We start from the raw sequence: 23,134 nt of genomic DNA, 5'->3' as shown, positions 1-23,134 counted from the left end.
AGCTGTTATGCCAGCAGGCCCAGAGCCCAAACTGCTGACAAATGGGGACCATAACACAGCATAAATACCTCTTTTGTCCCCTTTGAGTGCCCTCTCATAGCCCCAAAGACAAAACCTAGTGGATGCTTGGAGAGGAACTGTTTTTTGTTCTCTTATGGTCTGATTTGAGCTCAGTTGCTGAGCGTAGTGCTGTCATTCTGTTACCAAACTTATCTTCTGCACTGTTCAAGTAAATGTGTTTTTGTAAACCTGCTACCTACTACTTTAACTTGATTCTAGCCTGTCCTGGTGAATAAATAGACTTCTCCGCCAATCAGATTCTTGTTCATCACTATGGCCTGTCCCTTCTTGGAAAATCCACTTGACATTGGAGCCTGGATTGTTCACCGTGCTCTACAGGGGGAACAAATTATTGGACCTCGAATACATCCTTTAGACCATTCTGAATAATTTATTTTTCATGATCGTTTTTCCGCACAATCACTCATATCTGGTCAATTTACTCAACCCATACCAAATGTAACCCAACGCGGTTTCGCTTTGACTGCTATACAAACTCTGTGTATTGGGTTGATATTTTTTGCTACTGGAAATTTCCTGTACAATGTGGGAGATGCTGAACTATTTGGCAAGGCAACTGTGTGTAGAGCCGTAAAAGGAATCTGCATCGCATTGAATATATATGTTTAATATATTTGTTGCATTCCCTGGCCATCAAGCTGTCCATATAATAATTAATGAGGACTTTTACAGAATTGCAGGTATAGTAGTCAGTTGACTGCCAGCGATGCTTTGCTAACCTCAAATTAATAAAGCTAGGCAACATAATAAACATGATAAATAGCCTAATTCATCCCGCAGATTTCCCAAACGTCCTTGGTGCTATAGATGGGACACATATCCCCCATTCAAAGACCCTCTGGACCAAATGAAGGGGAGAAAATATTTTCACAGCTTAAACAAACAGGTAACTATTGAATACTGTAGCCTACACTTTAACCAAATCAAATCATTTTCAGAAACAGTCATTCAATTCAATGATCTTCCTTACTTCTTTTGTCAGATGATCTGTGACTCCCATTGGGTTACAACTAAACATAGAACACATTGTTGCTCATGTTGTCATGAAAAGCACTTGATGAATTCAATAAATTAGTATTCATCCTACATAGGCTATGGAATGGGCCTACCATTGCAATTGTGACATAGGCTACTACAACTTCCATATTATGCCATAGCCTTGACACTTAATATCACCAGCGTTATAATAAAAGTGCTCTTTAAAGTGACAACATTATTACTGATCAGCCATGTGTTTAAACTAGGCCTATTAGATATTGGAATCGTGCCACTTCACTTGCATATTTACTCTCTCTACAATTTTCTGCCAGGCTCCCTCTCTGGCTCTTGCGGCGGTGGATGTATTACTTTTTTTGGTAAATATGTGAACATATTCGTTGTATGTTGTTACAACTGTTTCTTGTTGTTGACTTGTGAAATATTGGGCTCTGTCTTTTGACTCCATATCAATCGTTTTTTCTGTCATCGACTTGAGGACCTTTTTAAATGTTGCGTGCACGACGCGCCAGTTGTCAGATCAACCAATCTGTGCTTCGCTTAGCCTAATAACTTAAACGAGAAGCAGCTGTACTGGAACCAAGAAATCCTGGACTCCCTCATCTGGGAGCCGGACATGTTCAGGAAATCCTGAATTTGTTAAACCATCTTTCTGGAATACTAATACCCCTCTGAACTGGAGCCAAGCTTTCTGTCAACAGGATGTACCTGTAATGTCATACCTTGACCACTGGGGGCCCAAGTCCTTCCACTGTCAAAGTACAGTATAGCAACCATTGGTTGATGCATGCAACGTTCAAGCAGGGGAACGGGACTCTGATCATGCTGCAGTGGCAGTGCATATCTGTCATTCATTATCTACCCTCCCTAATACTCTTACCATGCCCTTTCTTCTTAAAACCAACCCTTGTATGTATGTTTTGCATTGAAAGGCTTTAGGTGTTTCAGCATCCTGTTTGACTAAGTCACGTTTTGTAAGTGTCACCCCCACACTGACAGCTCTTTAAACCTTCAATAGCTGCTATGTTTGCTAGGAATGTGCAGAAAGTGAACAGGGAGTGGAGGCATACGGAAGGATGGCACGTTTCTGATCCACAGCAACAAGGCTATGTGTGTATGATGTTTGGAATGTTCAGAATGCTGAGAGCACAGGCTGACATGGTACTTGGCAAAGAGTAGAACAGAGAGTGTAACACGTGCTCCTCATCCATTCTGTCTATCTTAATCACATGAAACTTCTCCACAGCTAATATAAGACTAATAACTCTTATAAGCTTTATAATGGTCATATATGCTTAAAACAAAATACAAAACAGTCTATGTGAAAGGTTATAATTAAAGTAAACCTTTTATTTTTGTAGGAAACAACCAAAGTGACTAAAAATCTGTACATTCTGTATAAAACAACATAAAAAAAAACACAACGCAAGAGAAAATCTAAATATTGTTCACTGAAGTAGTATGTGCTGTACAAGTTGACATTCCCTGATAAAAGCTTTGGATTGTCCATCCGGCCAGTCAGTCAGTCAGTGGCTTGGTCTGTTTCCATCTTCCTCTGGTCCCATTCCTCAGACTGCCATCCATTCCTCAGACTGCCATCCTGACTCAACCTTTACCACTGTAGGAAGTTTGAGCTAAAACAGAAGAACACACATTCATTTCATCTACACCGCACCAGAGCCATATAGTGTATAGAAAGACTTTGCTCAATGCAGCCAGTTTAAAAACACCTACCTTTGAGCTTTCATTTCTTCTTCCCCATAGTCAAGTTCTCACTTTTCTTTTTCTGCACCTAAAGAAGAAACATTCACAGGACTGTTACAATCACTGCGACTACACATAAGAACATGCAAACATGTCCTCCTTAAATAAAAATGATAAAACACAAAAACACGTACACACACAAATACCTCTGACCTCATTCATGGCATCGTCGATCTGCTTGAGCTCCTCGTATCTGTCTCGCGACTCTCTCAGAGGCTGGACCATCACATCCTCAATCTGAGGGAACAGCTGAGACACAGAGAGAGATAGAGAGAAAGGAGGCAGGCTTTATCATCATCATCACAGTCCTATCACTCCAACATCCTCTTTTTACAGTCCCATCCATCCATTGCTCACCTTCATGACGGTCTCAAACATTGGGATGAGGACGAACTTGATGAAGCCGATCTGGGCTGTGGGTTTGGTGACCTTTTCTCTGTCCATGAAGGGGGCCACAGGCAGACCCTCCACCTTCTCCCTGTCACTCTGAGGAAAAGATGGAGAAGAGAGAGAAAGATGTCAGTGCAATCCATCATTTTTAATACAAATGGCAAATACTGTATCTACAGTACTTTCACAAAGTATTCACAGCCCTTTACTTTTTCAACATTTTGTTGTGTTACAGCATGAATTTAAAATTGATTAAATTGAGATTGTGTGTCACTGGCCTACACACAATACCCGATAATGTCAAAGTGGAATTATGTTTTTCGAAATTTTTACAAATTAATTGAAAATGAAATGCTAAAATGTCTTGAGTCAATAAGTATTCAACCCTTTTGTTATGGCAAGCCTAAATGAGTTCAGGAGTAAAAATGTGCTTAACAAGTTGCATGGACTCACTCTGTGTACAATAATAGTGATTTTTGAATGACTACCTCATCTCTGTACCCCACACATACAATTATCTGTAAGGTCCCTCAGTCGAGCAGTGCATTTCAAACACAGATTTAACCACAAAGACCAGGGAGGTTTTCCAATGCCTCGCAAAGAAGGGCACCTATTGGTAGATGGGTTAAAAAAACCCAGACATTGAATATACCTTTGAGCATGGTGAAGTTATTAATTCAATTTTGGATGGTGTATCAATACACCCAGTCACTACAATGATACAGGTGTCCTTCCTAACTCAGTTGCTGGAGAGGAAGAAAACCGCTCATGGATTTCACCATGAGGCCAATGGTGACTTTAAAACAGTTTACAGAGTTTAATGGCTGTGATAGGAGAAAACAGAGGATGGATCAACAATCTTGTAGTTACTACACAATACTAACCTAAATGACAGAGTGAAAAGAAGGAAGCCTGTACAGAATAAAAAAAATCTAAAACATGCATCCTATTTGCAATAAGGCACTAAAATAAAACTGCCAAAAAATGTGGCAAAGAAATTAACTTTATTTCCTGAATACAAAGCGTTATGTTTCGGGCAAATCCAATACAACACATCACTGAGTACCACTCTTCATATTTTCAAGCATGGTGGTGGCTGCATCATGTTATGGGTATGCTTGTCATCGGCAAGGACTAGGGAGTTTTTTAGGATCAAAATAAATGGAATAGAGCTAAGCACTGGCATAATCCTAGAGGAAAACCTGGTTCAGTCTGCTTTTCAACAGACACTGGGTGATGAATTCACCTTTCAGCAGGACAATAACCTAAAACACAACGCCACATATACACTGGAGTTGCTTACCAAGACGACGTTGAAAGTTCTTGAGTGGCCTAGTTACAGTTTGGACTTAAATCGGCTTGAAAATCTATGGCAAGACCTGAAAATGGTTGTCTAGCAATGATCAACAATCAATTTGACAGAGTTTAAAGAATAATTCTTTTTAAAAAAGTGCAAATGTTGTACAATCCAGCTGTGCAAAGCTCAGAAAGACTCATAGCTGTAATCGCTGCCAAAGGTGATTCTAACATGTATTGACTCAGGGGGTTGAATCCTATATTAGTGTTGAAAATATATATATATATATATATTTTTTTACAAATGTTAGAAACATGACAATTAAATCAATTTTAATCCCACTTTGTAACACAACAAAATGTGGAAAAAGTCAAGAGGTGTGAATACTTTCTGAAGGCACTGTATATCAAAATACAATGTTTCATGGAATTTGTTGTTCCATTTTCACACAGACTTATGTATCAAGATTGAGATATGAGGCAGGTATGACACATACCTTGAATTACACAGTAGGCTATGTACTGAATAAAAACGCATAAACACTCCCCATTTTGGATTTGAGATCAAATGTTTCATATACAGTGACAGTACAGAATGTCACCTTTTATTTGAGGGTATTTTCATATATCTAGTCCTCCCCATTTGAAGATGTCATAAGTATTTGGACCAATTTCACCTCATATGAAACATTTCATCTTAAATCCAAAATGCTGGAGTATAGAGCCAAATAAAAAATGTTAGCATCACTGTCCAAATACATACGTAGGTAAGTATACAGTATAGATAGGGCTTCACATACCTGCATGAAGTACTCTTCCAGCAGACAGTCCACCCAGGGCTCAGCCACCTCCATGGGTCGCACCTCGTTAGAGATATCACAGCACTTAATGAGCACCATCTTCAGCTTGGGGGGGGGGTCAAAGGTCACACAGAGCAGAGTTCAGTATAGGGAAGGGGTCTACTAGATTGCTCACATAGATAGCAGCACAAAGGACTAACAATCATACATAGTAAAGTTGTAAATATAGCATTACTGCATAGGGCAGGAGGACAAATACACTGCACAAACTGTAAGGGAGTGGAAAATATGCATTCTACGGTAGGTTGCAAATACATAGGAATGTGTATCCTTACACAAATGACATGCTCTTCATCAGTGAAGTCAAAGCTGTCCACTTTATGCTTGAAGGAGTCCAGTATCTCACCATGTCGTGCCATGTCTGTGGCCAGGATCAGTGTGATGATTCCCTAAGACAGAAATAGGCGGTTAGATCAGACTATAGATCAGACTACTGCTATAGTAGTATACACACACACACAAGTATAGTTAAACATGCCCACACACACACACGCCCTACCTGGCGTATCTGTTTGAAGGCCTCGGGGTCGAAGGTGGAGAAGATGTTGCAGTCGGGCTGGGAGAAGATCTGGAAGGCCACGGCACAGTGGTGATTCTCCAGAGGGGAGATGTCATTGTAGCGTACTGCCAGCTCCGTCCGCGCGTTTATCTGGTACCTGAGAGACAGAGAGAGGGAGACTTAGTCTCACAGGGGCTTGCTTTCAAATGTCTTCTTGTTGAACGGAACCTGGGTTTCCGAGGCTATATCGAACTAGGATAGACAGATTGTATCACATTTTCTTGAATCAAGATAGACAGATGGCAGTGGTAGAGTAAGAGAGAGAGAGAGAGAATAAAAGTATGGATTACATGTTGTTGTATCCGGGGTGATCCAGATCGTGGCACACTGCAGCTGTCATCAGAATCAGAATGTCCACCTGGGTGAACGTCTCCTGGAAGACACACAATTCACAATTATTATTATGTATTATTATAAGTCTCACAATTAATGGGCCATCTGTGTGAGCACATGTGTGTGTGTGTGTGCATGTGTGTGTACGCATCATGCAACTGTGCACATGTAGGTGCATTCATGTTTGTGTAAGTGAGTGTGTGGTGTGTAAAAGAGTGTGTGTGTGAAAGTGTGTGTGTTTGTGAGAGATCTCATTAGCACATCATTAACATGGCCGTCTCGTAATTGGCCATTATAGGATTTGATTAATAAACCTCTCATGAATGGTTATCCATGACAACTGGGTTCGAGATGATGTCTAAGGGAGCGTCTCCAAGGGAATATAATTTATCTTTCAGACACATCTCTCAGCTTCTCTCTCCCTCCCCCTCGTCCTTCCTCTTCAAGAACAAACATCATTTTTCCTCACCATTCTATCCCTCCAGTATTAATGCTGCCCTTTTATAGATCTGAGGTATTACTGTAGTATTACTGTGGTATTACTGTGGTATTACCTGTAGGCTGCAGAGGCAGATCATGCTGTACATCATCTGGGTGACACAAAAACAGTGGCGGAAGTTATGGAAGGGATTCATCCTGTAGTTGTCATGGATACAAAGCTGCAGGGAGGGAGGGGGGGAGAGGGAAGATGAGTGAATGTGTGAGACCATCAGACAGCTACAACAAACCTGCCACTAGTAACCTGAAACAAGTGCCGCAGCAGTAGATGGTGATCAGTTGTAGATATCTCTAGCAGTCTTACCAGCCACCTCTTCAGTGTGATGGGGTTCATGTTGAAGTCCTTGACCAGGTCCAAGTCGTGGTACATGTGCTCCAAGCAGCTCAGCATCTGGTCACATGAAGCAAGGTGGAGGAGTGAGGCCAAAGGTGAGCGATACTTTGTTGCGGTTGTTCATCTATGGTCAACAGTTATATGGTAGTATTTGATTGTCTATGGTCAACAACTCTATGGTTGAGTTTAGTGTCTATGGAAGTTGAGTTTCTCCTATCTATGGTAGTTGAACCTGTATGGTCCAACCCCCTGTCCTCACCTCATTGGGCTCCCACTGCCATACATCAAAGGTGGGTTGTCTGAGAGCTTCCACTGTCTCCTGAGACAGGTGGTACTACACACACACATACACACACACATAGACGCATGCAGATAGAGGGACAGAAGGGGCGGAGAGAGAAGAACAAAGTGAAGTCAGCATCTTACCTCGTTGGACTCCCACAGCCAGAGGTCAAAGGCAGGCTTTCTGAGGGCATCTATGGTCTGCTGCGAGAGCATGTACTGCAGGCGACAGAGCACCCAGTTAACCATGTTTGTCTCCGCTGGCTGTGGGCTCACCTCTACACACACACACACACACCTGGGCACACCTGACTGCAGGTTTAACCTCAGTTAGTTTCCCCCTGTATTTCTTTAAGTGAGGCAGCTTGCCACTGTCCTAGTGCAGTCCACCTAGAAATGAAAACTAGGGGAAACATTAGCACACCTGTGATGGGCGCACCTAACTAGGGACATGCTGTCAGAGACGGAAGAGAAAGCGAGACATCTCACAGGCAATTTTTTTCTGGTATGGCGGGACGGGTGAGCGTGGGTAGGGGAATAAAGTAGACCAGAGCCAGCTGTTATTGGGCAGTTTCCCATTGAAAACAATTCTGTCTGTGTAAGTGGGCATTCCCTCTATCGCGTGAGCATTGCCAGAGATTATGGAGGAACCCTGAGCTCACGCAGGAAATCATATTCACGCGAGAGAGGGTACGCCCACTTACACAGACAGGAACCTTGACCATTCTTTCAATGGAAAACGGCCTTTATGAAACATCTTAATTTATCCACCATCTTTGATGCTGTATCTGATTATAGGAGGTGCATCTCTCACACTATCTTAATTGGAATGCCATTTAGCACACAAGTTTATCCACAGTCATGCGTGCATCCATTTGTTACGTATGGGTGTTCCCGGGAATCTAACCCACCTTCCTGGTGTTTCAAGAACCATGATCTACCAACTGAGCTACAGAGGACCAGAGGATCACACAACTGACTCTGGACATTCAAAGGTGGTGTTCTGACGCTATGGACATTCAGTACCTGATAACAGGCTCATTGACAATGACAAAACACAGACTGACGGTGACAATGAAGTAGGAGGAATTTGCAGACCACTGACTTACTTTGGGGTAAGAGGGCACGTCTCTGCGAGGTGTCAGCTTCTTGTTGTCATCCAGGAAATGACTACAGTACAAAGCAAGCAGTAACCAATTAATATAATCAGACCATAGACACACACATCATAGTGAGAAGATTGTAATGAAATATTAAATATTACGATATGCTAGCCTCTGTAACAGTATCAGTAGGCCTATATTACAGCATGTAACAGTCTGTAACAGTATCAGTATGAGGCATTACGGCTCACACAAGCCAAGGCTCCTGCAAGGCTACTTACTGATCTGGGGACAGTGGTTTTAAAGCCCTGCTAATGACAGACAGGGGAGAGGAAGTTTTCCTCCAATATTTCCTCTAACTAGGAGCTAACAAAGACTATTCAATGTAAGACGCAGAAAACAAACATCATTCAGGCTTACATTGGACATCGTTATCAGGATTCGGGTCAAAGCTAGAGGTCAAGCTTCAAAGATGATCAGATAATCATGTGACTAACCTGTTGTTCCTGGAGGCCATCTCCTCCCGGAGCTTCTTGATGTCACTGCGACACTTCTCTATCTCCACCACCTTCATCCCTTCCACTGCAGAGAGAGAATGAGAGAGGGAGGGAAAGAGAGAGAGGGAGCGAGGTTAATATATCCTACAATACCAATAGTCAGGTGACCTGGGCCTGAGGCAGTCAGTCATCCAGAACAAATGAACCTCAAAACATCCCCCAGCCATCACAGTAGCAGTACTTTACAGTGAAAGACGATGTAATGATTAAAGATTGATTACTGATTAAATGTTCCCACTGGACTGCACAGGGAGGCTAGAGCACCATGTGTGCACGGAACAAATTGTGACAGAACAGCTGAAGGCCGTAGAGGCCTTTGAAACATACAGTACGGTGCAAAAACAGGAGGAAACCCAATGTACTACCAGTACTTTGATGGAATGAGGCATATCAAGCCATCTTTATCGATTCGATTTTGTAGCCATTTTTACAATCTGATTAGAGAGATCTACCACATCGAACCAAAGCTCAAAGAGAAGCCAGCGAGCATAGTGTGGGAGGGTGTAAACTAACTTCCTGGCACACAACAAAATGGACAGAAATAGATTAAATAGGCAGCAGTATGATTTATTATAGGGTCAAGGACAGCTAGCATAGATGTAGGATCTTAATTTGATCACCCTGTTGTAGGAGAACTTTCCTGCAATGCAGGTCATTTAAAACGTGTAGTGTATTTGAGGTTTATAAAGGCTTCTGAAGTTTGTAATTTCCACTTTGAAATTTCAGACTTGATTTTCCCTTACGAAAAACGCATCAACCCCTGCAAAAATTAATTACAATCCATATAATAAATCACATTTTCTGTTGCTGCAGGATTGTTTTCCTGCTGTAGCAAACTGGCTCAAATTAAGATCCTACAGGCAGGCCACTACAGTAAGCTGAATTCACTGTCATTGGAAATGATTTTCAGATATCCTATGGCATTCAAACATTGCTCCACTTTTATCAAGGGGCCCAATGTGTGCCATGAAAACACACCCCACACCATCACTATCACTATCAGTCTTCAATGTTGACACGCGGCACGATGGACGTATGTTTTTATTTAACCTTTATTTACCTAGGCAAGTCAGTTAAGAACAAATTCTTATTTACAATGACAGTCTACCCCAGCCAAACCCTCCCCTAACCCGGACGACGCTGGGCCAATTGTGCGCCGCCCTATGGGACTCCCGAACGGTTGTGATACAGCCCGGGATCGAACCCGGGTCTGTAGTAATGCCTCTAGCACTGCGATGCAGTGCCTTAGACAGCTGCGCCACTCAGTCCCCCAAAAACGTGTGGTTTTCTCCATACCCTAGTCTTTCCATCAAAGTGTTCAAGGTTTTTAGTTCCTTAGCCCACTGCAACTGCAGTTTCTTGTTTTTTGCTGAAAGAAGTAGAACTCTGTAAGGTTGTTGGCTGCCATACCCCATTTGTGTCAAGGTACGACGAGTTGTGCATTCTTTTATGGGTCTTTGGGCACCACTGTTGTACTGGACTGTCAGTTGACTAACTGTAGCCCATCTGTTGCTCTGCACAATTCATGTCAGCCTCCATTTTCCTCTTTCATCAATGACCCGTTTTCGACCACTGGCCTGCCTTTGACTGGATGTCCTTTGGGTGGTGGACCATTCTTGATACACACGGGAAACAGTTGAGCGTGAAAAACCCAGCAGCGTTGCAGTTCTTGACACACTCAAACCGGTGCACCTGGCACCTACTACCATATCCCATTCAAGGGAACTTAAATATTTTGTCTTGCCAATTCACCCTCTGAATGGCACACATACACAATCCATGTCTCAATTGTCTCAAGGCTTAAAAATCCTTCTTTATCCTGTCTCCTCCCCTTCATCTACACTGATTGAAGTGGATTTAACAGGTGCCATCAATAAAGGATCATAGATTTCACCTGGATTCACCTGGTCAGTCTATGGCATGGAAAGAGAAGGTGTTCCTAATGTTTTGTACAGTCAGTGTTTAGTGAAATAGAGCAGCTGTGACATTTCCTTTAACATCATCTTTTTATGACTCAATCTCCCGGGGCTACTATTTCTATTAAAATGTCCCATCCAGCCAAGTTAATGAGTGGCAATTAAAGCTATTAAAATATGCCTGCTCACATACAGTAGAAGAACAATGTTTACTGCACGCCTTACTGCACAGTTTCCGTGAGGGTTCGATTGCCTCATACACGGGCCACACATACACTTACTGAAAGTGAATACTGAATACGGTTTTAGGGCATCCGCTTGGTATTACATTTTAGTTATTTTTTGTCATTGTATGTCACTCTTTAACTAAAAGTCACCAGGGCCTCCCGAGTGGCACAGCGGTCTAAGGCAATGCAGTGCTTGAGGTGTCTCTACAGATCCGGGTTCGATCCCGGGCTGTGTTGCAGCCGGCCACGACCGGGAGACCCATGAAGCGACGCACAATTGGCCCAGTGTTGTCCGGGCTAGGGGAGGGTTTGGCCGGCCAGGATGTCCCATCGTGCTCTAGCGACTCCTGTGGCGGGCCGGGCGCACACACGGTCGCCAGTTGTACGGCGTTTCCTCCGACACATTGGTGCGGCTGGCTTCCGGGTTAAGTGAATAGTGTGTCAAGAAGCAGTGCAGCTTGGCAGGGTTGTGTTTCGGAGGACGCATGGCTCTCGACCTTCGCCTCTCCCGAGTCCGTACGGGAGTTGCAGCGATGGGACAAGACTGTAACTACCAATTGGATGTCACGAAATTGGGGAGAAAAAGGGGTAAAAAATATATATAAATAAAATAAAACTAGAAGTCACCTTAGATCAAAATCATCTGTTAAAGGACCATATTGTATTCTTCTATTTTCTACATTCAGTGTATTTGCTCTGTATTCCCCATGGCAGGTAACAATACTTTGATATAAGCAGAGGCTGTCTCCTCTCTAGGGAGAAATAAACACACAGACACACACAGTACTGTATGACTCACGCTCCACTCTCTTCTCCAACATGGCCAAGCGGTTCGTCACCTCCGTCTTCAGCTCGTTGATTTTAAACGCTCTGCAAAAGAAAGAGAGTGAAGGACAGACAGAGAGAGAGATGGGGAGAGAAAAGAAAGGGGAGATAGAAAGAGAGAAAGAGACAGAAAAAGAGAGCGAGAAAATGAGATCGAGAAAGAGAGAGATAAAGAAAGAGAGAGAGGGAGGGAAAGAGAGAACAAAAGGGACAGAGAGCAATCATTATCTGAAAGCAGCACACTCAATAATACAGTGACACAAATAGCGTACATTTACGAAAACAAGAGAACAAAAAGGATTTACGAAGCAAGAGACAACATTTCCATGAAAGCTACATCAGTGCTCTTACCTGGAAAACTGCTCTGCCACCTGTGTCAATACATTCTGGAAGAGTTCCTCTTTATCTGGAAGAAAAAGATGGTACTGCATTGCACACAGGGAAAACACAACTCATACTTCACTCTGTGCTGTAACGACAACACTGCACACATGTCTGAAGCGTTTCATTAAATGTAGCTCAGTTGGTAGAGCATGGCGCTTGCAACGCCAGGGTTGTGGGTTTGATTCCCACGGGGGGCCAGTATGAAAAATGTATCCACTCACTAACTGTAAGTCGCTCTGGATAAGAGCGTCTGCTAAATGGCTAAAGTGTAAAAATGTAAATTCTATCCGAGCCTGGGGGTGTAACAGATTTTGATTGCCCCTTTATCACACTCAAACACAAACACGCACGCACACACACACATACCTTATGTAAACCAGCAACAACAAGAGAATGAAACAAACACAACAGATGGCAAAAGAAGAGAGAGTGTTTTCTCTGTCTCATTACTGAATGCAGTAGTCACATTTCAAGATGGTGCCAGCTTGATATGTTAACAAGGCACTTGTAATTTCCCTTCCCACACACAGAAAATAACTCTGCTATTGGTGCAGAGCAGACTTGTGGCCAAAGTTCACCTGAGAGGCCAATAAAAGTGCAGGTATGTGAACTAGTAAAACCATCTGGCACCTGTTGGACTGATCCTATTGTACACGTGTCACATTAATGCTATCCTGTTGTACACTGTGTCATATTAATGCTATCCTATTGTACACCGTGTCACATTAATGCTATCCTGTTGTACACCGTGTCACATTAATGCTGTCCTGTTGTACACCGTGTCACATTCAGTGGCGGCTCCTGAAAAAATTCTCAGGGGGGGCAATTTTTCTGATGATTTAGGTGACCTACACACATTTTAAAAAAGATATGTCCAGCAACAACATGAAGACAGGGGCAGCATATAAGTCAATACTGATATACACATTACTTGCTTCAAAAAGGCCTCATGGTTGAATTGGAAATATGTGCACCTGAGCATAATTCACAACAAGCAAGCAGGAGCTTTTGATAGAGGCTACTGAAAACATTGATGCAAGTTATTGGTAATAGGAAATGTTTATACACTTCCATATTCTGCCCTCTTGTATAGATTTGTGAAAATGAACAGTGATAGACATTTTGCCTGAAAACAGAATTTGAAAATAATTTATAGAAAAGGTAAACACAGCTATCTGTATGGCTTTGTAAAAATGAACAACCATATTCTGGCCAATTGTATAGATTTGTAAATATGAACAACCATATTCTGGCCAATTGTATAGATTTGTAAAAAAAAAGTTTTACTTTTTTTTTAATGAAAAATAACTATTTTAAACAACATCAACTGTGAACTGATTTGGGCGTGTGTGTGTTAAAGAGACAGACAGGGAGGGACAAAGAGAGAGAGAGGCTACATTACTTGTACTGAAACTGTTCTCTTCTCTCTTTCAATGCAGCAAAGCGGTCAATGACTTTCTCATTGAAATCAGGCATAAAATTCAGCTGATGCACATAGCAATGCACGTAATGGGCATTCTTGAAATGCTCACGTACCTTTTGCTGCACACCAGCCTTCTCTCCCCTCATCACACTGGCTCCATCGTAAGCTTGCGCAATGAGTTTGACTCTCAGTTTCAGTCTCTCCAAAAGCACACTGGCGATTGAGACTGAGGTTGATTCCGAGATGGGAAGGAACTCAAAAAAGCGCTCCTGCACTCTGTGGTTGCTATCTATGTACCTCAGCACCAGCTGTGTATGTGTAGAAACGTCCGTGGTCTCGTCAGCTTGGATAGCTACGAAGTTCGCCGACTTCACCTCCTCCACAATATGTTCCCTCATGACCGCTAGCATACACTCCAGTAGCTCGTTTTGAATGGTCTTTGATGTGAACTTCTTTCAAAGAGACAATCGAGTTGCACTGAACGCTATAGCCATCTTGATAGTAGTACGTGAATTGATTGACGCTGCTACCCGCTCTTTTCTTAGTTACGTTCATGGTTATGTTACGTATGACGAAAGCGCGTAAGTGCAAGCCCTCAGAAACCCATAGAGATTGTATTGAAAGCTCTGATATTTGAAAAAAAAAGATTTTACATGAGAGGCTATGAGAGACTTCTGGGCGATTTTCAACCTGACTGAAATCGCCCCAAAACGGGCGGGGCCATTTGAAGCACGACTTTAGCCTGATTGGACATTTAGTGGCAGATCAGACGTCTAGATTAGAACACTGATAACTACTGTTGCCGTGATATAATTGATTAGAAAAAAAATCCCTTGCTTTTCCCGTTTGGCAGTGCGTCGCCCATATCGCCCTAATGAACACACCGCCCCTGGTCACATTAATGCTATCCTGTTGTACACAGTGTCTCATTAATGCTATCCTGTTGTACACAGTGTCTCATTAATGCTGTCCTATTGTACACCGTGTCACATTAATGCTGTCCTATTGTACACCGTGTCACATTAATGCTAGCCTGTTGTACACCGTGTCACATTAATGCTATCCTGTTGTACACCGTGTCACATTAATGCTGTCCTATTGTACACCGTGTCACATTAATGCTGTCCTGTTGTACACCGTGTCTCATTAATGCTACCTTCCCGTGTCACATTAATGCTAGAACACTATTTCATTAGAGGTCAGGGGCACACTAAACCGCATCACTGCCCGTAAGGTTCCATCACTGTATCAAAACAATCAATTTGAGTTATATGGTATTGAACCAGGTGATTGTTGTGTAGATGTTTTTTGCACCCCATGTATGGAACAATCTACAGAGTTCCCTACCACTAGATGTACAGGTGCCTCTCGGGAAGTTCACATTGTTGATTGAGGACCTCTTTACTGAGGAATGTGATTGTTTCTCTTGAATGTTTAATATTTGTTATTATGTGGTATTTGTAAAAAAGTGTATTTGCAGGACTCCTGCAAACCTGCAAAAGAGACCTTGGGCCTGCTAAAATAAAGCTTTAAAAAAATGTGGAACAAAGACACAAGCTGCTCTTCATGGAATTTTTCCCAGATGTTCAGCTGGCCTGTCTGTGTACTCTTGTGTGTGAGTGATGACTGACAATAAGGATGTTGTTTTGTTTCCTTCCCTACACTGGGGAACTGGGTCTCGTCACACTGTTAAATCAGCCAGGTTTACTACGTGACATTTCCCATAAACTGAGGTCATTAACCAACCAAAACAGTAAATAATATAGTGTGTGTGTGTGTCTGAGTGTGTTTACGTTTATGTATCTGTGTCTATTGCTTACACATGTTAATGATTATGCTTCTTTATGTGCAGTGTGCACATCAGGTATGTGGGTTAGTGTGCTGTGCTTTGTGTATGTGCATGCTTGCATATATGCTATATACGATATGGTACGTATGCATATGCTAATGAAATATTTTGTATGTGCTTGTCAGCCATGCGTGTCTATTTGCATAGTCAGTGCATGTATGTGAAAAGCCAATGGCCCCCTGGGACTCACCAGCTAGCTGTCCTCCAGTCAGGGGCACCACTCTGTACGGTGACCTTCAACAAACAGAACACACACATACACACCAGTCAGTTTAGACAGCAAGTGGTGCAGTACTCAAATACGTCCCCCCTTCCTCCTAATCAGACGTGTTGTGAATGTCCTCTTCCTCCAACTCTCTTACTCAGCGTCTGAAGTGTGAGGACACGCTGGGGGCTGTGTGTATGTGTCTTTTAGGTTTTACTATCCTTGTGGGGACCAGAAGTCCTCACAAGGATAGTAAAACAAGGAAAATTCAGACAAGTGGGGATGTTTTGCCAGTCTCCACAAGGAAAAATGCTATTTTAGGCTTAGGGGTTAGGTTTAGGGTTAGAATTAGGATTAGGGGTTAGGGGTTAGGCAATTTGGTTAGTAAAACAAGCGTGTGTGTGTGTGTGTATGTGTGTGTATGTGTGTGTGTGTATGTGTATGTGTGTATGTGTATGTGTGTGTGTGTATGTGTGTGTGTGTGTGTGTGTGTGTGTGTGTGTGTGTGTGTGTGTGTGTGTGTGTGTGTGTGTGCTCACTGATCCACCCTGACCTTGGATCTGTTAGTATTTTCGGCCTAACAAGTCCTGGGCAATAGGGCACAATCTGGGATACTTCCTGCTGTTGAATGGAGATTTCAATCAATAATATAACCATTAACCCTTGAAGAATGTAACTTCTGCTTATGAGTTTAGGCTGCTGAAATGACAGATTATGCATTTAAGGACCAACATACAGTGGGGAAAAAAAGTATTTAGTCAGCCACCAATTGTGCAAGTTCTCCCACTTAAAAAGATGAGAGAGGCCTGTAATTGTCATCATAGGTACACGTCAACTATGACAGACAAATTGAGAAAAAAAAATCCAGAAAATCACATTGTAGGATTTTTAATGAATTTATTTGCTAATTATGGTGGAAAATAAGTATTTGGTCACCTACAAACAAGCAAGATTTCTGGCTCTCACAGACCTGTAACTTCTTCTTTAAGAGGCTCCTCTGTCCTCCACTCGTTACCTGTATTAATGGCACCTGTTTGAACTTGTTATCAGTATAAAAGACACCTGTCCACAACCTCAAACAGTCACACTCCAAACTCCACAATGGCCAAGACCAAAGAGCTGTCAAAGGACACCAAAAACAAAATTGTAGACCTGCACCAGGCTGGGAAGACTGAATCTGCAATAGGTAAGCAGCTTGGTTTGAAGAAATCAACTGTGGGAGCAATTATTAGGAAATGGAAGACATACAAGACCACTGATAATCTCCCTCGATCTGGGGCTCCACGCAAGATCTCACCCCGTGGGGTCAAAATGATCACAAGAACGGTGAGCAAAAATCCCAGAACCACACGGGGGGACCTAGTGAATGACCTGCAGAGAGCTGGGACCAAAGTAACAAAGCCTACCATCAGTAACACACTACGCCGCCAGGGACTCAAATCCTGCAGTGCGAGACGTGTCCCCCTGCTTAAGCCAGTACATGTCCAGGCCCGTCTGAAGTGCATTTGGATGATCCAGAAGAGGATTGGGAGAATGTCATACGGTCAGATGAAACCAAAATATAACTTTTTGGTAAAAACTCAACTCGTCATGTTTGGAGGACAAAGAATGCTGAGTTGCATCCAAAGAACACCATACCTACTGTGAAGCATGGGGTTGGAAACATCATGCTTTGGGGCTGTTTTTCTGCAAAGGGACCAGGACGACTAATCCGTGTAAAGGAAAGAATGAATGGGGCCATGTATCGTGAGATTTTGAGTGAAATCCTCCTTCCATCAGCAAGGGCATTGAAGATGAAACATGGCTGGGTCTTTCAGCATGACAATGATCCCAAACACACCGCCCGGGCAACGAAGGAGTGGCTTCGTAAGAAGCATTTCAAGGTCCTGGAGTGGCCTAGCCAGTCTCCAGATCTCAACCCCATAGAAAATCTTTGGAGGGAGTTGAAAGTCTGTGTTGCCCAGCGACAGCCCCAAAACATCACTGCTCTAGAGGAGATCTGCATGGAGGAATGGGCCAAAATACCAGCAACAGTGTGTGAAAACCTTGTGAAGACTTACAGAAAACGTTTGACCTGTGTCATTGCCAACAAAGGGTATATAACAAAGTATTGAGAAACTTTTGTTATTGACCAAATACTTATTTTCCACCATCATATGTCAATAAATTCATAAAAAATCCTACAATGTGATTTTCTGGATTTTTTTTTCTCATTTTGTCTGTCATAGTTGACGTGTACCTATGACGAAAATTACAGGCCTCTCTCATCTTTTTAAGTGGGAGAACTTGCACAATTGGTGGCTGACTAAATACTTTTTTTCCCCACTGTATGTATTTTTCTGCTATAAATGTAAACAGGGAAGGAAATGAAGGTAGCCCTCTAGCCCATGGCTAGTATTTTTCAGACCGGGCTAGTAGAAAATGTGTCCAATTAGCCCGCCGGCTAGTGAAATTGTATATTTTCAAATATTGCATGGCACAGATTTTGGACCAGGGCTAGTAAAGAATTTAAGTCTACTAGCCCGGCTGGCCAGTGCCAGAAATCCTTAAATTCCATCCCTGAATGTAGATGTGACAGGGCCTACCTCTCGGTGTTGTGTGGCATGGTGGGGTCGATGGACACCATAGCTCCCGTGGAATCCAGCAGAGACAAGGTGGTGTTCCTGTCCAAAACAGACAAAGCAGGGAAACTCTCTCTGAGGATGTGTCCCACTATGGTTCAATGAAGAGAGTGTAGGTGTTGGGCACATAGCTCAGTTGGTAGAGCATGGCGCTTGCAACGCCAGGGTTGTGGGTTCATTTCCCACGGGGGGCCAGTATGAACATGTATGCACTAACTGTAAGTCGCTCTGGATAAGAGCGTCTGCTAAATTACTAAAATGTAAATGTAATTCCAAATATCAATCAAGGAAACCAAGCGAGAGATGGAAGCTAGTCAAGACTATTGGGACTAGGCCACTCACTATAGAGTCTTATCTTGTCACTATACAGTATGTGTCCTCAATGTGGCATCTAATAGAAGTGATCCTCAAAACAACATTAGAAAAACAGCCTAGCAGACAGAGAGATTAAAGGACCCTAACAGGACTGTGACAGAGACGATTCTAAGCTTCACAGCTGAACTGACGAGGGAAAAAGAGAGCAGAGCAGAGCATTACCTTGGAAGACCTAGAGCGGTACAGAATAACTCCTTGATATCGTACGGGCTGCAGAATCTGCTGAAGACCACCTACGGGAAGGGTAGCAAAGACACGAAACATAGTCATGATCTAGTACATATATGATATATAATGCATACACTCTTAGAAAAAAGGGTTCCAAAAGGGTTCTGCGGCTGTCCCCATAGGAGAAGCCTTTTTGGTTCCAGGTAGAACTATTTTCCCACCTTTCCACAAAGGGTTCTACATGGAACCCAAAGGGGGTTCTTCAAAGGGTTCTCCTATGGGGACAGCCGAATAACCCTTTTTGGTTCTAGATTTTTCTAATAGTGTAGCATGCAATACTCTATTTATAGTGTCAGTAGCCCAACAAAGTCCACACTGAGTACATCATGTTTGACATGTGAGCAAAACATTCATGTTCACATAACAACTTAGATCTAAGGGATACAGCATGTTGAGAATTAAAAATAAATAAATAAATAAGAAAACCCTTTGAAGAACCCTTTTTGGTTCCAGGTAGAACCCTTTTGGGTTCCATGAAGAACTCTTTCCACAGAGGGTTCTACATGGAACCCAAAAGGGTTCTACCTGAAACCAAAATGGGTTCTACCTGGAACCAAAAATGGTTCTCCTATGGGGACAGTCAAAGAACCCATTTGGAACCCTTTTTTCTAACAGTGTATATTATGGAAATATATGCATATATGGAGATACTAATACTAGACGTGGAATATATTCCCAGTGATCAGGGTGGTACAGCAGACCACCAAACCAGTGTATTTAGTCAGCCTGTTCTACTATCCCCTCAAGCACCATCAGAGTACAGAGTGAGAGAAAATGGACCAACCCCCCCACTAGGGAGGGAAGAAGGATTCTGACTGCTTTCTGTATTGACAGGTCTCTCATTCTGGGCTTTCTTTTCATTACAAATATGCAGATTCCAGCGCACTGCAGTATATATCCCCCCATCCCACCCCTCCTCTCCTTTTATTGCCTTCCAAATAATGTTGAGTGCCGTCATCAACAGTGACAAGTCAGTCAGTCATTTCTAGTGTCAACCCCAGCTTCACCAACACAGATGACTTTGACCCATTTAGATAAAAGCATCTTGATTCTTATGCCATCGGCAGGGACAACAAAGTCACTAAAATAGGTGACAAAAGGAACCACGGCAACAAGGGTAAGAAGGAGAGAGATGGAGAAATGTGTAGGGTAAGAGGGAAAGAGGGATGGGGGGAGAGAGGAGGAGGGGGAGAGATGAGAGAGACAGAGAGCACTCCAGAAACCTGTCAGTGGCAGGCTGTCACAGGTGTGTCAGACAGTGATGTGTTAAGTTCAGAGACATGTAAGCAAAGAGCCACTTATGTTCACAAACAGACAATTCACCATGAAATACAATATAAACTGCAGGATTGTTTAGTCACAAATCCTAAAAATTCATTTAGTTATTGTTAATCCATTTCCCATATCCGTTTTCAGAAAAATGCATAAAGGCTACTGTATGCCTACAGTAACATCATGTTTCATCTCCTCTATAGAGACGTGTAGTAGACCTACAGTAACATCATGATCCATCTCCTCTATAGAGAGACGTGTAGTAGACCTACAGTAACATCATGTTCCATCTCCTCTATAGAGACGTGTAGTAGACCTACAGTAACATCATGTTCCATCTCCTCTATAGAGACGTGTAGTAGACCTACAGTAACATCCTGTTCCATCTCCTCTATAGAGAGACGTGTAGTAGACCTACAGTAACATCATGTTCCATCTCCTCTCTAGAGACGATGTTACTGTAGGTCTACTACACGTCTCTATAGAGGAGATGGAACATGATGTTACTGTAGGTCTACTACACGTCTCTATAGAGGAGATGGAACATGATGTTACTGTAGGTCTACTACACGTCTCTATAGAGGAGATGGAACATGATGTTACTGTAGGTCTACTACACGTCTCTCTATAGAGGAGATGGAACATGATGTTACTGTAGGTCTACTACACATCTCTATAGAGGAGATGGAACATGATGTTACTGTAGGTCTACTACACATGTTCCATCTCCTCTATAGAGACGTGTAGTAGACCTACAGTAACATCATGTTCCATCTCGTCTATAGAGAGACGTGTAGTAGACCTACAGTAACATCATGTTCCATCTCCTCTATAGAGAGACGTGTAGTAGACCTACAGTAACATCATGTTCCATCTCCTCTATAGAGACGTGTAGTAGACCTACAGTAACATCATGTTGCATCTCCTCTATAGAGAGACGTGTAGTAGACCTACAGTAACATCATGTTCCATCTCCTCTATAGAGACGTGTAGTAGACCTACAGTAACATCATGTTCCATCTCCACTCTAGAGACGTGTAGTAGACCTACAGTAACATCATGTTCCATCTCCTCTATAGAGACGTGTAGTAGACCTACAGTAACATCATGTTCCATCTCCTCTATAGAGATGTGTAGTAGACCTACAGTAACAGTACTAGTGTCTTAACATCTGAGCGGATGCAACAAGGAAATCCACTCAGTATGCATAATATACAGTGACATACAACAGCCCTTTAGTAAAAGTAATACAAGTGGGTCAGGGGTAAACATTGTCTTTGTCATCTGTCATGCTTGTGAAGGATGGCATGATGCATGTAGAGCTCTGACTCTCTTCATCACGTGTGTGTGTTTTCATACATGTGCACGCATGGGTGAGCGTGTGTGTTGCTGTGTGTACTTGAACATGTGGAGGTTCTCATGTAATAGCCTGGCACTGCTGCCCGCTTCTGTTTTCGATCATGGATGACGCTAGCTTGATAGCAGATAGTATGCTAAAGGGCTGAGAGAGCATAAGGTGTAATGGTAAGCATAGGAGCTCTCTTGTATGTGGAACCAGGTCCGTACATAGTGCTGACTAACCTGGATGTTTATGGACCCTCCATGTCATCTAATAATAACTGATGAATAACCAGTTCCTCTCTAATACCTGAGCTCTGTTCTTGTTGAGCTTCTATATATGGACACCTAAACCAACATGCAAAACGACATAATAAATCCACACTCCTGATTATCCCATGGCACAGGAAATACCATATTCAAATTCATTCACACACAGAACACGCAGAAGAACAATGGAGCATGTAAAGCAGGAACTAATCAGCATAATTTCTGTATAAGGAAGCTAGATAATAAAAACACAATGTCTGCATTACACACAGTCAGTCACGCAGCAACAGAATGGAGCCTGGAACCCAACTGCCTATAGCCTTAAAATGTAAATGATCTGTGCATCAGTACAAAAACAACAATCTCTCTGATAATCTAATGAGTCCAAACCAACATATTTAAAAAAAATTGTATTTCACCTTTATTTAACCAGGTAAGCCAGTTGAGAACAAGTTCTCATTTACAACTGCGACCTGGCCAAGATAAAGCAAAGCAGTGCGATAAAAACAACAACACAGAGATACATATGGGGTAAAACAAAACATAAAGTCAAAAATACAACAGAAAATATATATACAGTGTGTGCAAATGTAGCAAGTTATGGAGGTAAGGCAATAAATAGGCTATAGTGCAAAATAATTACAATTAGTATTAACACTGGAATGATAGATGTGCAAGAGATGATGTGCAAATAGAGATACTGGGGTGCAAATGAGCAAAATAAATAACAATATGGGGATGAGGTAGTTGGGTGGGCTAATTTCAGATGGGCTGTGTACAGGTGCAGTGATCGGTAAGGTGCTCTGACAACTGATGCTTAAAGTTAGTGAGGGAGATAAGAGTCTCCAGCTTCAGAGATTTTTGCAGTTCGTTCCAGTCATCGGCAGCAGAGAACTGGAAGGAATGGCGGCCAAAGGAGGTGTTGGCTTTGGGGATGACCAGTGAGATATACCTGCTGGAGCGCATACTACGGGTGGGTGTTGCTATGGTGACCAATGAGCTAAGATAAGGCGGGGATTTGCCTAGCAGTGATTTATAGATGGCCTGGAGCCAGTGGGTTTGGCGACGAATATGTAGTGAGGACCAGCCAACAAGAGCGTACAGGTCACAGTGGTGGGTAGTATATGGGGCTTTGGTGACAAAACGGA

General features: G+C 42.6%; 1 protein-coding gene across 3 annotated transcripts in view; it reads right to left on the bottom strand.

The window, feature by feature from the left end:
• Window positions 1-2,399: 2,399 nt before the first annotated feature.
• Window positions 2,400-23,134, bottom strand: part of LOC311130062 (high affinity cGMP-specific 3',5'-cyclic phosphodiesterase 9A-like) — a 33,133-nt gene continuing 12,398 nt past the window's right edge. The window contains exons 2-19 of one of the 3 annotated variants that reach the window (XM_084162703.1): window positions 19,041-19,111; window positions 18,468-18,545; window positions 15,868-15,911; window positions 12,373-12,427; window positions 11,996-12,066; window positions 8,994-9,078; window positions 8,503-8,563; window positions 7,538-7,612; window positions 7,082-7,168; window positions 6,834-6,938; window positions 6,237-6,319; window positions 5,887-6,043; window positions 5,663-5,776; window positions 5,328-5,432; window positions 3,199-3,327; window positions 2,995-3,090; window positions 2,812-2,869; window positions 2,400-2,711 (exon numbers count right to left, since the gene is read on the bottom strand). In XM_084162703.1, coding sequence (XP_084018829.1) covers window positions 2,822-2,869; window positions 2,995-3,090; window positions 3,199-3,327; window positions 5,328-5,432; window positions 5,663-5,776; window positions 5,887-6,043; window positions 6,237-6,319; window positions 6,834-6,938; window positions 7,082-7,168; window positions 7,538-7,612; window positions 8,503-8,563; window positions 8,994-9,078; window positions 11,996-12,066; window positions 12,373-12,427; window positions 15,868-15,911; window positions 18,468-18,545; window positions 19,041-19,111 — 1,464 coding nt within the window. In that variant the 3' untranslated portion in view covers window positions 2,400-2,711; window positions 2,812-2,821. Of the gene's footprint in view, window positions 2,712-2,811; window positions 2,870-2,975; window positions 3,091-3,198; window positions 3,328-5,327; window positions 5,433-5,662; window positions 5,777-5,886; window positions 6,044-6,236; window positions 6,320-6,833; window positions 6,939-7,081; window positions 7,169-7,370; window positions 7,446-7,537; window positions 7,613-8,502; window positions 8,564-8,993; window positions 9,079-11,995; window positions 12,067-12,372; window positions 12,428-15,867; window positions 15,912-18,467; window positions 18,546-19,040; window positions 19,112-23,134 lie in introns of all 3 variants that reach the window. The other 2 variants (XM_084162704.1, XM_084162702.1) reach the window with 2 other exon arrangements.

The sequence above is a fragment of the Coregonus lavaretus genome (assembly GCF_964263955.1).
Source record: "Coregonus lavaretus genome assembly, chromosome: 5".
NCBI lineage: Eukaryota > Metazoa > Chordata > Actinopteri > Salmoniformes > Salmonidae > Coregonus > Coregonus lavaretus.
Note: the sequence above shows the minus strand (reverse complement) of the source record. Positions and strands in the feature narration are given on the sequence as shown.